Source organism: Hemiscyllium ocellatum, chromosome 14 (genome assembly GCF_020745735.1).
Source record: "Hemiscyllium ocellatum isolate sHemOce1 chromosome 14, sHemOce1.pat.X.cur, whole genome shotgun sequence".
Classification (NCBI taxonomy): Eukaryota; Metazoa; Chordata; class Chondrichthyes; order Orectolobiformes; family Hemiscylliidae; genus Hemiscyllium; species Hemiscyllium ocellatum.
Genome location: NC_083414.1, coordinates 35,161,397 through 35,174,907, shown reverse-complemented (window position 1 = coordinate 35,174,907; position 13,511 = coordinate 35,161,397). Strand labels below are relative to the sequence as shown.

The following is a 13,511-nucleotide window of genomic DNA, read 5'->3' as shown; positions in this document are numbered from 1 at the left end:
TAAGCTGAAAGCGTTAGAGAAGGGTTGAAATCATAGACCTTTTCTGTGCCGTATGATTCTATGAGCCTACCATATTTCTACCGACAAAAATACACTACTACCTACTAGTCCCGCATCTGGCACTAGGTGCATAGCCCTAAATGTTATGACACTTCAAGAGCTCATCCATGTACTTTTTTAAAAGGTCGTGAGGTTTCCTGCTTCGACTAATATCCCAGGCAATTCCAGACCCTCCACCATCCCTGGGTGAGAAAGGCTTTCCTCAAATCTCTTTAAATCTCCTGCATTTCATTTTTAAATTATGTTGACTTGATATTGACCCTCAGATTAAGGGGAACAACCACTTTCTTTTCATCCTGTCTATGACCCTCTTAATCTTAAACACGTTTATTAGGATTCCCCCTCAACTTTCACTGCTCCAAAGAAAGCAATCCAAGCTTATCCAGTCTCTCTTCATGGCTGTAATGCTCCAGCCAGGCAACATCCTGGTGAATCAACCCTGCACCCTGTCCAATTTAAATCACATCCTTCCTAAAGTGTGGTGACCAAACTGTGGCCTAACTAAAGCTCTGCACAGCTCCACAATGACCTCTGTTCTCATAATTTATGCCATGACGGGTAAAGGCAAGTGTCTTGTATGCCTTTTTAATTAGCCTATTAACCTGTCCTGCCACCTTCACGGATCTGTGGACAAGCATCCCAAGATTCCTAGTGTCCTACCATACATTGTGTACTCCCTTGTCTTATTCCAATGTCCATCACTTCACACTTATCAAAGCTAAATTCCATCTGCCACTGATCTGCCCACCTGACTAGTCATTTATATCCTCCTGTAACCCAACATCTTCCTCCTCACCGTTAACCAACTGGTCAAATTTTGTCATCTAAATGTACCTATCACACCCACCACATCCATATCCTCATCTACATTATTTATGAATATTAGAAACAATAAGGGATTCAGAACTAATTCCTGTGGTATGCAACTGCACACTACGCTCCAATCAGACCAACAGCCTTCAACCACTACCCTGTCTCCTGTCACTAAGCCAATTACGAAATCCAACTTGCCAAGTTACCATGGATCACATCAACTTCCCGGTCTTCATCCAAACAATTATCACCTCCTTGAAAAATACCACTACAGTTGGTTCTGCTATAATGCAGTAGCTCTATTCTCATGCAATCCCGTGTTATACGAAAATTGTGTAATAGCAGCACCATTTAAACTAATGGGCCAGAATTACATTATAACCAATACACACTTTAAAAGTTCGCACTTGAGAAACAACATCCCCAATTTGTCAATTACATTTTGGCAAATTTGCATTAATGAAACTCACATTATAGCAGAACAACTTGTAGATTTGTTAGGCACACTCTTTCTCACACCCTTGAGGGCAGCGTTCTCCTTTTTCTAGGGTAGGAGAGCCTGCTGTGAAGGAAAATCATAACCCAAAGACTATTTCCCTCACAATGCCATCTAAATATTACTAAGTCTCATTTGACCATGACATCAGGGTCCTAAAATCCACGGAGACAATCAAGCCCAAGGAATGAAGTATCAAAGCTGGCAAAGAGAAGACTGGACAAATTAACAGGTGAGTAAATAGTATATTGAGTGAACAGCCCAACAGTTAGGGTTAGTGAGTGCTTAGTCAAGTTGATTTAGGGGTAGCTGTAGAAGAAAGTAAGTAGAAAGAGGGGTTTTGAAGGGTGCAAGTAAATGTTCATGTGGGTTTGATATCAATTAAGCCTTGAGGAGATGGCAGTCAATAAAATGATCATAAATATGGGTAGCAGAGGTTTTATTGAGGAAATGCTATAGAGAGCACTAAGAACCAATTAATTCAGAGTGGGACGAGGGAAACAGAATGTGATTGAAAGTTCAAGGATGAAGTGAGGAGGACAAGGGATAAAGGGCAATATATCTCAGAGTTTGATGATAGGACACAAGATATTTCGTGCTCAAAGTAGTGGGTGCCAAAGCAGGAAGGATAGAATCAAAAATATTACATAATTATCAGCATCATGCTACCACCATAGCTTGGAAAAGGCAGGTGATAGAGAATATGGCTGATCATGAAGGCTTCAATTCAGGAAATGTCTCATCAGTGAGTCAGACTTCAATCAAAGCTGAGATGTTATAAAAATCATCCACAAGGTTATGGGTTAAGGTTTTAGTTCATGAGTGACTTCTTGGAAAGAAATGTGATTGGTCAGGGATTGTTGTTTAATTGAGAGATTTCAGGTGCTAATAGTGGGGATGGTATCAGCTGCACAGGAAGAAGTTTACATAGGTTAGCCCCCATTACACAGGTTCAGCAAGATGCTCAGTGAGAAAGGAAGATAAGGCAGGTGAATACCAAGATGGGAACAGACATTGTTGTTAACTCACTCAAGGTAATTCAATTCTATTACAATGGTAGTATACAAAGACAGTTGACGCATAGTGATAAAGCAGATGGAGTTTATGCTGCTGCATTTTGGAAAAACAAATCAGCTCAAGACTTACACACTTAATGGTTAAGGTCCTCGGGAATATCAATGAACAAGGAAACCTTGGAGTGCAGGTTCATAGCTCCTTGGAAGTAGATTCACAGGTAAATCGGATAATGAAAGTGGGGTAGGAGTTGGGAAGTCATGTTGTGGCTGTACAGGACATTGGTTAGGCCACTTTTGGAATTCTACGTGCAATTCTGGTCTCCATGCTTTGGAAGGATGTTGAGAAATATGAAAGGATAAAGAAACGATTTACAAGGATGTTGCCAGGGTTGATGTGTTTGCGCTATAGGAGGAGGCTGAATAGATAGGGGCTATTTTTCCTGGCATATCAGAGGCTGAGGGGTGACCTTATAGAGGTTTATAAAATCACAAGGGGCAAGGCAGGATAAATAGACAAGATATTTTCTCTGGAACGGGGAAGTCCAAAACTAGTGGGTATTGATTTAAGGTGAAAGGGGTAAGATTTAAAATGGACCTAAAGGGCAAGTCTTTCATGCAGAGGGTGATGCGTGCGTGGAATGAGCTGCCAGGGGAAGTGATGGAGGCTTGTACAATTACAACATTTAAAAGGCATTTGGATGGGTATATGAATAGCAAGGGTATAGATGGATATGGGCCAAATGGGACTAGATTCATTTAGAATATCTGGTCGGCATGGACAAGTTGGACAGAAGAGTCTGTTGCCATGCTATGTACCTCTATGACTCTATAATGGGTTCACGGCAGGAGGAGGAAGGGAGTGATTGCAAAAGGACAAATGACGTTATGATTGGATAAAGCAGAAAGACACTCAGTGATTGGCTAAAGGAAAGAAGAACCTGAGCTATTGAAACGCACACTTATACAGACACAAAACAATTCCCAGTTTAAACATGATAGGGATGAGATGAGACAGGACTGGGAAGAGACAGTACACTCTATGGTCAGGTACACACAAATCCAATAACCCAGACTCAAATGATCTGAATGAGTTCAACTGAACATTACTGAGTTTTACTGTTCAACTGATGATACTTTTTTGGTTTAAAGTAGAATAAGAAACACTACCGGAAGGTATGCTTCCCCTTACCTTCTCTCCCTCATTGTTTGATTCAAACACATAGCAGATGGAGACCGGTCGCCCTTCTACTCTGCTTCCTCCGGTATGCAGCACAAACCCGAAGAGACGTTTGTTCTCTTTGTGAGTTGCACAAAGAACCACATTTTGCAAAGGGAACTGCAACAAAAAAGTACAAAAAAGACAACAGATTCAAGAAAGCTTCTGTAACACAGAGTAATAGGGCTTAATTAATACAAGCAGAAGTAAAGACTTCTTTAAGTGAACCAGACATGAGGAAGCTTGAAAATAGCAACAGATTCATAATACTTTACAAAGTATTATTACTGTTTATAATTTTAATACCAACCCTTAAGCGAATGACTTGAGTCTGAGGATCAATCAACCTAAAATGCAAAGTAAACTATAATCAGCCATGTACATAATATAATTGATCATGTACAAAAAACAATTCTATGCATCAGAAAAACTAACTTACTTCAAATAGTCACCAGTTACTAGTAAATGTGACTCAGTCATCCGAAAGATGTTATGTATAGCACGGGCAGCAAGGATTTGACGCATTGTGTCACAAATAACATCCGAGGTTTCATTTACTTTTACTTCCATTGATCCAAGAAATCTCACAATAAACAACTGATGAAGTATAGATTCTGCAGATATTAGAATAAAAACATCAATCTGTTTTAATTGATGCAGTTCACTTTACACATACAAGGAGTCAGAAAGGGTGAAACAAAAGGAAATAGAATCAATGCCCTATATCAAGTTCAGTCAGGTCAGGTCAGTAGTTTATCCAAAGTTAAATGTATCACATAGCTTGAACTACGCTATCTGTGAAGTCCATCTCTGAGAAACATCAATTACTTATACCAATGTTGTTTTTAATTTTCTCCTTGCTTTGATTATTAACACAAGACTATATAATATGCTAACCTTGAAGGACAATAACTAGAAATACAAAGTAACAAAAAAATCTGTAATAAATAGGAACGTATCTGAATCTTCCTAAAACATGTTAAACAAATATATTCTAAATATCAACAGTGAAATTGTGGCAATACTAAACCTTGAGACGTGTAAAAGTGATTCTTGCTCCTTATTATCCTGAATGCGTGATGGAGGACTTGATGACCACTATCTTATATTTTGAAAACAGCAATAAAAACTATGGTCTGAATTTATTGTTCTTTACAATAAATGTGGGGCAAGGATCTTCAGAGGTGAGAAAGTTTTCCATATTTCCTGGCTATCAAGGGGATTACCAGTGAAGTCCTGGCTTTCCTGAAGCTGCCAGCCAAATCAATGGACATAGCCATTGAGAGATAGTGTAGCTGGCGGATAAGACTGCAGAGCCATGAGGAGCTTCACCAGTAAGTAGGGAGTTTTCTCTTGGAAGAGCGCAGGGGGAGGGGGAAGGTTGAAGGGATAGGGATGGTTCAAGGGATAGGGATAGCAGTTTCAGCTATCTACGCTGTTCCACTTCCTGGTCCCAATGGGGGAAACTACAACCCGTTCCCTGAAATTGCCGGCAGGTCAGCCTGGTTTCTCTATTGGGAAAGCAACCACTTTTAAGTTCTGCTGGGAAGTCAGATAAATCAGACCAGTGGCAGGGTGATGCCCTGTTTTGGAGCCAAGTCAGAAAGGTTGCCCATGAACAATGCCATGTAGAGCTTGATTGCTGTGGGTGGTGGCGATGTGCAGATGTGAAGTATCTGGCCAGTGCCAACCTGACTGATTATTCGCCCTTCCCTGCCACTTGTCCTACTTGCTCTATAGGCAAGAAAATTCCACCCTATGCTACTTATCCTTTAAAGAGCATTCGATTTTTCAGCATAAGCTCTATACAGCAAATATTGGCCATTCTACTATGTTTATGGAATGACCTAGACAGATGACTGCACTAACATGACACAATCATTTAAAGCTTCACACTTATATATTCAAGAAAGAAAAAACATCACTGTTCCATTTCTTGCACAGAAAAACTAATCCTTACCTTCAGGCTCCTCTGTTTTTGGCTCCCCACATTCTCCAAATGGATTTGTTCTAATGGAAGAATTAAAAATGGCAAAATGTTTGATTATTTTTAAAGGAACAATTTTTCTTCTTTTTTGGTCAAGTTGCTTCCCTCTCTTTGTTGAAGATATATTTTTGTGATACACAATGGAACATTTTCCCCATTTTCATTCATGAGTCTAAGAGTAAGTGGGTGTGGGTTATTCAACAGCATCACAGCAAATCAATTCATCCATTACCCAAAAATCACATTTCCACTTCAGTTCAAATTTCAAGATAGTAATCAGAAACAAGGGTCCTTTCTGATGATTTCACCACCTCCTCTTTCCCTAAACAGGGACACATTGGTTAGTCACAGTGCCCCTTACATTGCCTCTATTAATATTGCTTAACTCAGTTTAGATTGAAGATCAAACCTTTGGATCCTTGTTATCTATCTGGCTGAGCTACTCACTGCAAGAAAAAGCTGACTGTAAGAGAAACATTTCAAATCTAACAATTAAATAGGAAAAGGTTTTGGAAATCTGACACACAGAGATGAAAGTCTTCTTGAGAATTGAGAGTTTAGGATTCTCTTAAGGTTAACATGCACGGCAGTTTGCAGTTTAGAAGACAAATGCAATGTTAGCATTTATTTCAAGAGGGCTAGAATACAAGGAGGGAATTGGTTTAGCTCAGTTGACTGGACTGTTGGTTTGCACAGCAATGTGATGCCAACAATGTGAATTCAATTCCCATCACCGGTTTGAGGCTACCATGAAGGACTATCCTTCTCAACCTCTCTCCCTTGCCTGAGGTCTGGTGGCTCTCAGGTTAAATCACCACCCGTTGTTTCTCTCTCTAATGAGAGAGCAGTCCTTATGGTCTGGTAAGACAATAGCAACACAATAATAATACAAGAGCAGGCATATACTGCTGAGCATATATAAGTATTTGGTTAGAACGCATTTGGAACACAGAGCAGTTTTGGGCCACGTTTCTAAGGATGGATGTGTTGGCCATGGATGGGATACAGCAGAGGTCTATATTTGATAGAGGTTGGAAGGATTTGGGCAAGTGGGGAATCACCTTGAAATTTATAGAGAATACGGAGAAAGTGAGGATTGCAGACACTGAAGGTCAGAGTCAAGAGTGTGTTGCTGGGAAAGCACAGCAGGTCAGGCAGCATCTGAGGAGCAGGAGAATTGACGTTTTGGGCATAAGGCTGATGAAGGGCTTATGCCCGATACGCCAAATCTCCTGCTCCTTCGATGCTGCCTGACCTGAGAATACTGAGGGTCTTGCGTAAAGTGGACATGGAGAAAATGTTTCCACTAGTAGGACAGACCAGGATTCAAGGGCACAGCCTCACAGTGAAGGGACAATGACTCTTTAGAACTAGAATGAGGAGGAACTTCGTTAACCAGAGGGTTGTAAATCCACGGAGTTCATTTCTGCAGAAAGTTAAGTCCTTGATGTATTTAAGACAGAGGTTGATAGGTTCTTGATTACTAAGGGTATCAAGGGTTATAGGAAGAAAGCAGGATATTGGAGCTGAGAAACATACCACCCTTGATCGAATGGTGCAGCACACGATAGACAAAATGACATAAATCAGCTTTTTATCTTATGGTCTTATGGAATGAAATTTCTCAATAAAGGTAAAGTTACCATAGGACTGTTCTCTAAGTTGAGAGAGATGACTGGTAATGTGTTTAAGCATTAGTAGGAGGGTCATCAGACCTCAAGTAAGGGGCAGGTTTGAGAAGGCAGGACCTTCATTAAAACCACAGCTGGTACGTCAATTGAACCAGTGCTATTGGGCACCTCTCTGTATCGTGAACCAGCTGTCCAGCCAAATGAGCTAATTGACCCCAATTTCTCAACATAGAAAGCATGAAAACATTCTAACCAAATATTTCCTTTCCAAACTAAAGACAACAAACTTTTAAATTAAAGGTAAAAGCTTCAGCTTAATTAGCAGACTTAACCTATTACTATTGAAATGCCGAAGTTCACGAACACTTCTAAAAAAAAAACTGGTTCTTTACACTTACCTGGTTCCTGGTCCTGAAATCTTTGCTTGGTTAGATAAGTCTTCACTGACAGAAGAAATTATGTCAAACTGAATGGGGGTGTCTGGAGCAACTATTGAGTCTAATGACGCTGCAGAAAGAGAAGCAGATTCTGATCCAACAGAGCTGGAACTGTTTGCTCGAGAGGGGTGAGGTCTGCTGTGGCTGTTAGATGCAAGTTAGGATTTTAAAAAATGAATTTTTTTTCCAGGGTCGCTACGGTTACATTTTCAATTTTTTTTTAGTACCCAAAACTCAATACAATATATGACATCTAGAGATGACATTACACAACGAAGATTCACATTCATGTCCTTACACATCTCAGGTAAAGCTTTGTGCCAAAACTGCAAATAAGGCTCTGTGCACCTTCTAGTAACTTAGAATCTTAGAGTTTATTTTAAGCAACACAACTCTTGTGCTGGGTTTGCTCCAGTCTGCTGTTATTTCTTTTCATGTACTTCGCCACTTGAAAGCTATCATAAATTCTACTTTCACCACTGTTCTGAAATAGCATGTCATGTTCTGGAAAACTACTACATTCTTCTTCAATAATTTGTTTTATTGAAATTTCATGTTCCAGGAGATTTGAAAAATATTACATATGGTGGTTAAAGCGGTTTATAAAAGTCTAATTTGAAACTTCTGCAAAATCAAGGGGATCTCCAGATATCCAGCAGATATGTTCACACAGACAGCAAATCATAATAAACAGCACAAAATATCCTTTAATTTTTATTACTTTTTCCAAAAGCAGTGACCAGAGATTGGAAGCTGAAATACCACAAACTTAGAAAACACCAAACATTCTGGAATTTCTTAATCAGCAATGTTTCTTAAAGGAAACATTGACATACAAATATAAATTTAGATTTTCAAGGTGAAGAGTATTTGATTTAGTATAATGTACCTCATTAACAAGGTACTATTTGCACAGATTTTCAGAGTGACATTACACAGTAAGGGATTAAATTATTTGCATTCTGCAAAGATTTCACCACTGCACAGTCAAGGTAAATGTAGAATTCTTGATCACAAATTTTAGATTCCCATGTCTATTTATGTAAGTTTGGGTGCCAGAAATTACTATCAATTTCAGAGTAGTACCGTAAGCAAATATTGATAGTTCCGTCACAAAATCCAGATCAATTTTCTTATTTACTTATACCATTTAAAGCATAACTTAGAAGTTTCAGAAAAAGATCAGTTAGGTGTGTGATTATTTCTGCCTAATGGAATGAGGCAATAAAGCTCAAGAGCACTCAGGTAAATGGCCATCAGCCTGAAACATTAACCCAATTTCTCTCCATTGATGCTGCCTGACCTACCAAGTATTTCAAACATTTTGTTTTCACTTAACATTAGATATCAAGTTTACTCTTCAGAATCCAATTCCAGAATCTAATTTCTGCTTACACTGTAGGCTTTGAGATTTCATGGCGCTGTTGAAATGAAGGGGAAGGTGTAACAGCCTCCAAAGCAGACTGGTTTACACGAGCAGCCAATTCCTGTAAAGAGAACAAAGTGATTTACTGATTGCTGCAAATCTCCACAGCTGTGTGTTCACTGATAACTGAGAAGTACAATGCAGTAGCCAACATTCATAAGGTTTCATACAATTTTGCTTCGATGCACATAACAAGTTAATATATAACTGGTTTACATTGGTGATTATTTATTAAGTACACAATAGGTCTTGGCACATGATTGTCTATCAGGGTATAACTCTTGACTAATATTCAGTTCCATCTGCTGGAAATCCTTCAGTTTGGACCACCGACAAGCAATGTTTCCTCTAATTTATTTTATACAACAGCCCTGTGCCATCCCTAGACATGTTTCTTGCATAATTGTTAAAAGAAATGTTAATTGTGTACAGACTGTTTGACTCATTGTATGGTATGTTGTGGAACTACTGGTTAGTTGTCAGACAAAGATGGAAAACTGCTGGTAAGATGGTTATACTGCCTCTCAGATGAAGAATCGTCCTGAGGGAGTAACAGGAAGGAGCGGGGGAAAATAGGAGAATAAATTGGTGGCATCTTCTAGGCTAAATAACAAACAGAAAGAAAATGGAATAGAATTGTTGAAAATTATAGATGGAGGCTAATTGGTTCCTTGCATGCATGCGGCCTTATTGAGATGCCCTAATCCCAGTTTTTGTCAATAACTCTGCAATTCCTCATTTTAAATATCTGTTCAATTCACTCTTTATATTATTTATAGCTAGGACCTTTGTAGGTAGAGCATTCTGTATCCTAATTGTGCTCAGGGTGAAAATATTTCACCTCATCGCCCCTCTAGATCCTATGCCATTTACTTTAAAGCCTGCGACCTTGGGAGATTGAATTTTACTTATCATTGTAATATGACTCAATCTATAAATTCAAATGTAATATAATTTACCTGTGTGTCAGAAATATGAGATTACATTGCTAGGATTCACCATCATATAGTTTTATTTCTTCAAAATAAGTCCATGCCCACTTATTTCCAAGGATTGAAAGGTATTCAGATCCTTTCAATTGCATAGAGTAACACATTTATTAGAATGAAGAACCATCTCTCAATAAATTCAAGTACTGGAGGTTATGGAATGGCCATATCTGAATTACAGATTTGAATAAATAAAAAGTAATACCACATAAATAAATGAGAAAGAGAATCAAGACCATGAAATTTAGTAGCTTAAAGCATGCTGCGAACATAGAACCCTTGGAACCTATTCTTTCATTTAATTGATGCAGATAGAAAATTATCAATCGCAGTAACGTGCAACCTTACTTCTGGGTTTTCGCTGAGATAGATACGTTTGGAAATATTATTGATTGTTGCAATCCACTACAAAGAAAAAGGAACATTAAAATAAGCAAACATGCTTATAATAGGCATAATCCATAAAATAAAACACAGTATATTTTCTTCCCATCATATAACTTGGATATTTTCTTAGTAATGAAGACCACGTTTCACACATGGACAAGATTCAATAACAACTAAAGTAAGTGCATACATGGCTGGCTACCAATGTTAAATGGAATCAACATATGACCCAAGAAAGATATTGAGAAGACAACTCAAAGCTTTTATTAATAATTAATAGTTTGGACATATGTATTAGAGTAAACTGAATTGCAATGACACAGTTTGCGCTTTAACTCAAAAGTGAGGCAATCTAGACATTCTGATGGTTTTACGTGGGCAACTGATCTCTAATGGGGAGTGTTATTGTAATGTTTTAAGGACATCAATATGGCACAATTCATTGCACATTATATTATTCAGGTAGCTAGGTGCGTTTCTCTTAAATTCACAAAGTCTAGATAAAAAGTGTTCAAAGCCTCAGGTAATACAGTTTAACACCAACTTGCAAATCAACTTGTCCAAACAAAATCAGTGAGATTATCAAACTGGGACAAAGAAGCGTACAGCATTTTTGAGTTTTCCATGTTTGCAAGAGAGATTTTTGTAAACACTAAAATACCGTTTCTGATACAGCAATGTACAGGTCAATCGTGCCAACTCGAATTTGCTGTGATGCGATTGACAAATTGGGGACGCTGTTTCTAAAGCATGAATTTTAAAACGTGTTGGCCGTAACACAATTACATCGCCAATACTTTAAACACTGTTACTAAAACGTGATTCTTCCATAACGTGCGGTTGCACAAGAATGCAACCATTGTGTTATCGGAGAAACAACTGTGTGTGATTGACACTTACAAATGTGTCACAAAGTATTCTAACATGAAATGGATCTAATAATTGAATAGACCTTCGAACTTTTGTTCATCCCTAAAATTGTTACTTCATCCATTCACTGTTTTATTATTGTTCGCATAAAGTTTATCAACAAGTGATTAGCATCCTCAATTAAAAAAGACACTTGTACAAGAGTCGCACAGTACATACATGCATATGTAGTAATTGCAAGATTGTATTTAAAGTCGTGTTATGAAAGAAATGCTCATATTGGGAAAGACTACCTTCAAAGCTTACCTCTTCACACTCTTTTTTACTCTCTGCTTGTAAAAGAACAGCTCTGGAATATTAAAAAGAGCCATTAATTTTTTAAACCTCTAAATGATTATACATTAGAAAATGACAGAACATGTTGAACTATTCCATAAAGCTGTGTATTACTTTATTAAAAGGGCTGAATTATTACAACCATAGACATTGGAAACTTCACTTAGTTGGCTCTAAAAAAAAATTTTCTTACAAGCTGTAAATGGGTTCTTCTAAAAATAGTGCCTCTGCAGAACTGTTTTCATCTTTTCAGCAATAATGTTCCTGTGATAGCTTTGTGACAGTGGTAGTGTAGTCCAAAAACTATGCAGAGTGAAAGATACCGTCATACACGTTTACAGCACTCAAAGTCCCTTTGGCCCACTGAGTCTATGCCAGTCAAAAACAACCATTAATTATTTTAGCCCCATTTTCCTGCACTTGGCCCATATCCTTGCATGCCTTGGCATTGCAAATCAACATCTAAATAATTCTTAAATGAAGGTTTCTGCTTCTACCACTTTTGCAAAGTGAGCTCCAGAGTCCCACCACCCTCTGAATAAAACAAAATATTTCTCATAACCTCTCTCAACTTCCTGCCACTTACCTTAAATCCATGCCCCCAGTCAATGATCCAACAGGGTAAAAAAATTCTGTCCACCTATCTATATCACTCATCATTTTATACATCTCAATCATGTCCCCCCACCTCAGATTTCATTGCTCAAGGATAACACCACCAGTCTATCCAAGCTCTCTTCATAAGAAACTCTCCTGCCCAGGCAAGATCCTGGTAAATCTCTTCTGCACACTCTTCAGTGCAATCACACTCCTATGTGAGTACCAGAATTGCACACAACATTCCAATTGTGGCCTAATCAACTTTTTATACTGCTATAGCATAGCCTCCCAGCTCTTAAACTCTAGAAAATCATTGGATCCCTGCGGAAATGATTAGATTCCCCACACTGTGAAAACAGGCCCTTCCGACCCTATGAAGAGTAACCCACCCAGACCCATTTCCCTCTAACTAATGCACCTGACACTATAGGCAATTTAGCATGGCCAATTCACCTGACTGACACATATTTGGATTGTGGGTGGAAAGTGGAGCACCAGATGAAACCCACGCAGACACACCGAGAACATGCAAACTCTACATACACAGTAACCCAAGGCTAGAATCAAACCCAGGTCCCTGGTAATTGTCAGGCAGCAATTCTAACCACAGATGCCATGCTGTCTACGCCTCAGCAAGCATGCCGTATGCCTTCTTAACCACTCTTTCTAACTGTCCTGATACCTTAAGGGACCAATAGTTAGGCTCATAAAAGGTCCCACTGATTTTCCATTCTTCGCACAATCCTAATGTTCATCAATATGTTCCCTTGCCTTGCTGAAGTCCAAGTAAACTACTTCAAATGCATCACCCTCAGTTAATGGCTACCTCTTCAAAAACTTTAATCAAGTTGGTCAGTTGTGACCTCCTTTTAACAAGACTATACTGACCGTTCTTAATTTATCCCTGCCTCTCCAAGTGCAGATTAACTCTGTCACTCAGAATTACAAGCGCATGAAAGCCTTGAAGAGATTACATGGTGATGTTGACTTAATGACAGAAATGGATGAACTTCTGGAGGAGCAAACTGCACTCAAAGGTTAAAGTGCAAAAAGACTGTGGGATTTTTTTCCAAGACTGCTCTGTTCTTTGGCAGTTAATCATCACCTTGGTGCTGGGTAGTGCCGTACAGTTAAGCGGGAACGATGCTGTAGGTAGGAGTGACATCCACTGGATGTTTCTCACAACTGGAAATGTAAAAGCAAGTGCTGTTAGTGTAGTACTAGTTATGTGTGGTGAAGTTTTAACT

The 13,511-nt window shown here is 38.7% G+C and overlaps 1 protein-coding gene across 1 annotated transcript in view; it reads right to left on the bottom strand.

The window, feature by feature from the left end:
* appl1 (adaptor protein, phosphotyrosine interaction, PH domain and leucine zipper containing 1) overlaps positions 1-13,511 on the bottom strand; it is a 65,628-nt gene that overhangs the window by 13,677 nt on the left and 38,440 nt on the right. Inside the window, exons 12-19 of the mRNA XM_060835604.1 lie at positions 11,635-11,677; positions 10,420-10,476; positions 9,052-9,143; positions 7,618-7,800; positions 5,562-5,611; positions 4,041-4,215; positions 3,912-3,948; positions 3,575-3,721 (exon numbers count right to left, since the gene is read on the bottom strand). Of these exons, the coding sequence (XP_060691587.1) occupies positions 3,575-3,721; positions 3,912-3,948; positions 4,041-4,215; positions 5,562-5,611; positions 7,618-7,800; positions 9,052-9,143; positions 10,420-10,476; positions 11,635-11,677 (784 nt within the window). The remainder of the gene's footprint in view (positions 1-3,574; positions 3,722-3,911; positions 3,949-4,040; positions 4,216-5,561; positions 5,612-7,617; positions 7,801-9,051; positions 9,144-10,419; positions 10,477-11,634; positions 11,678-13,511) is intronic.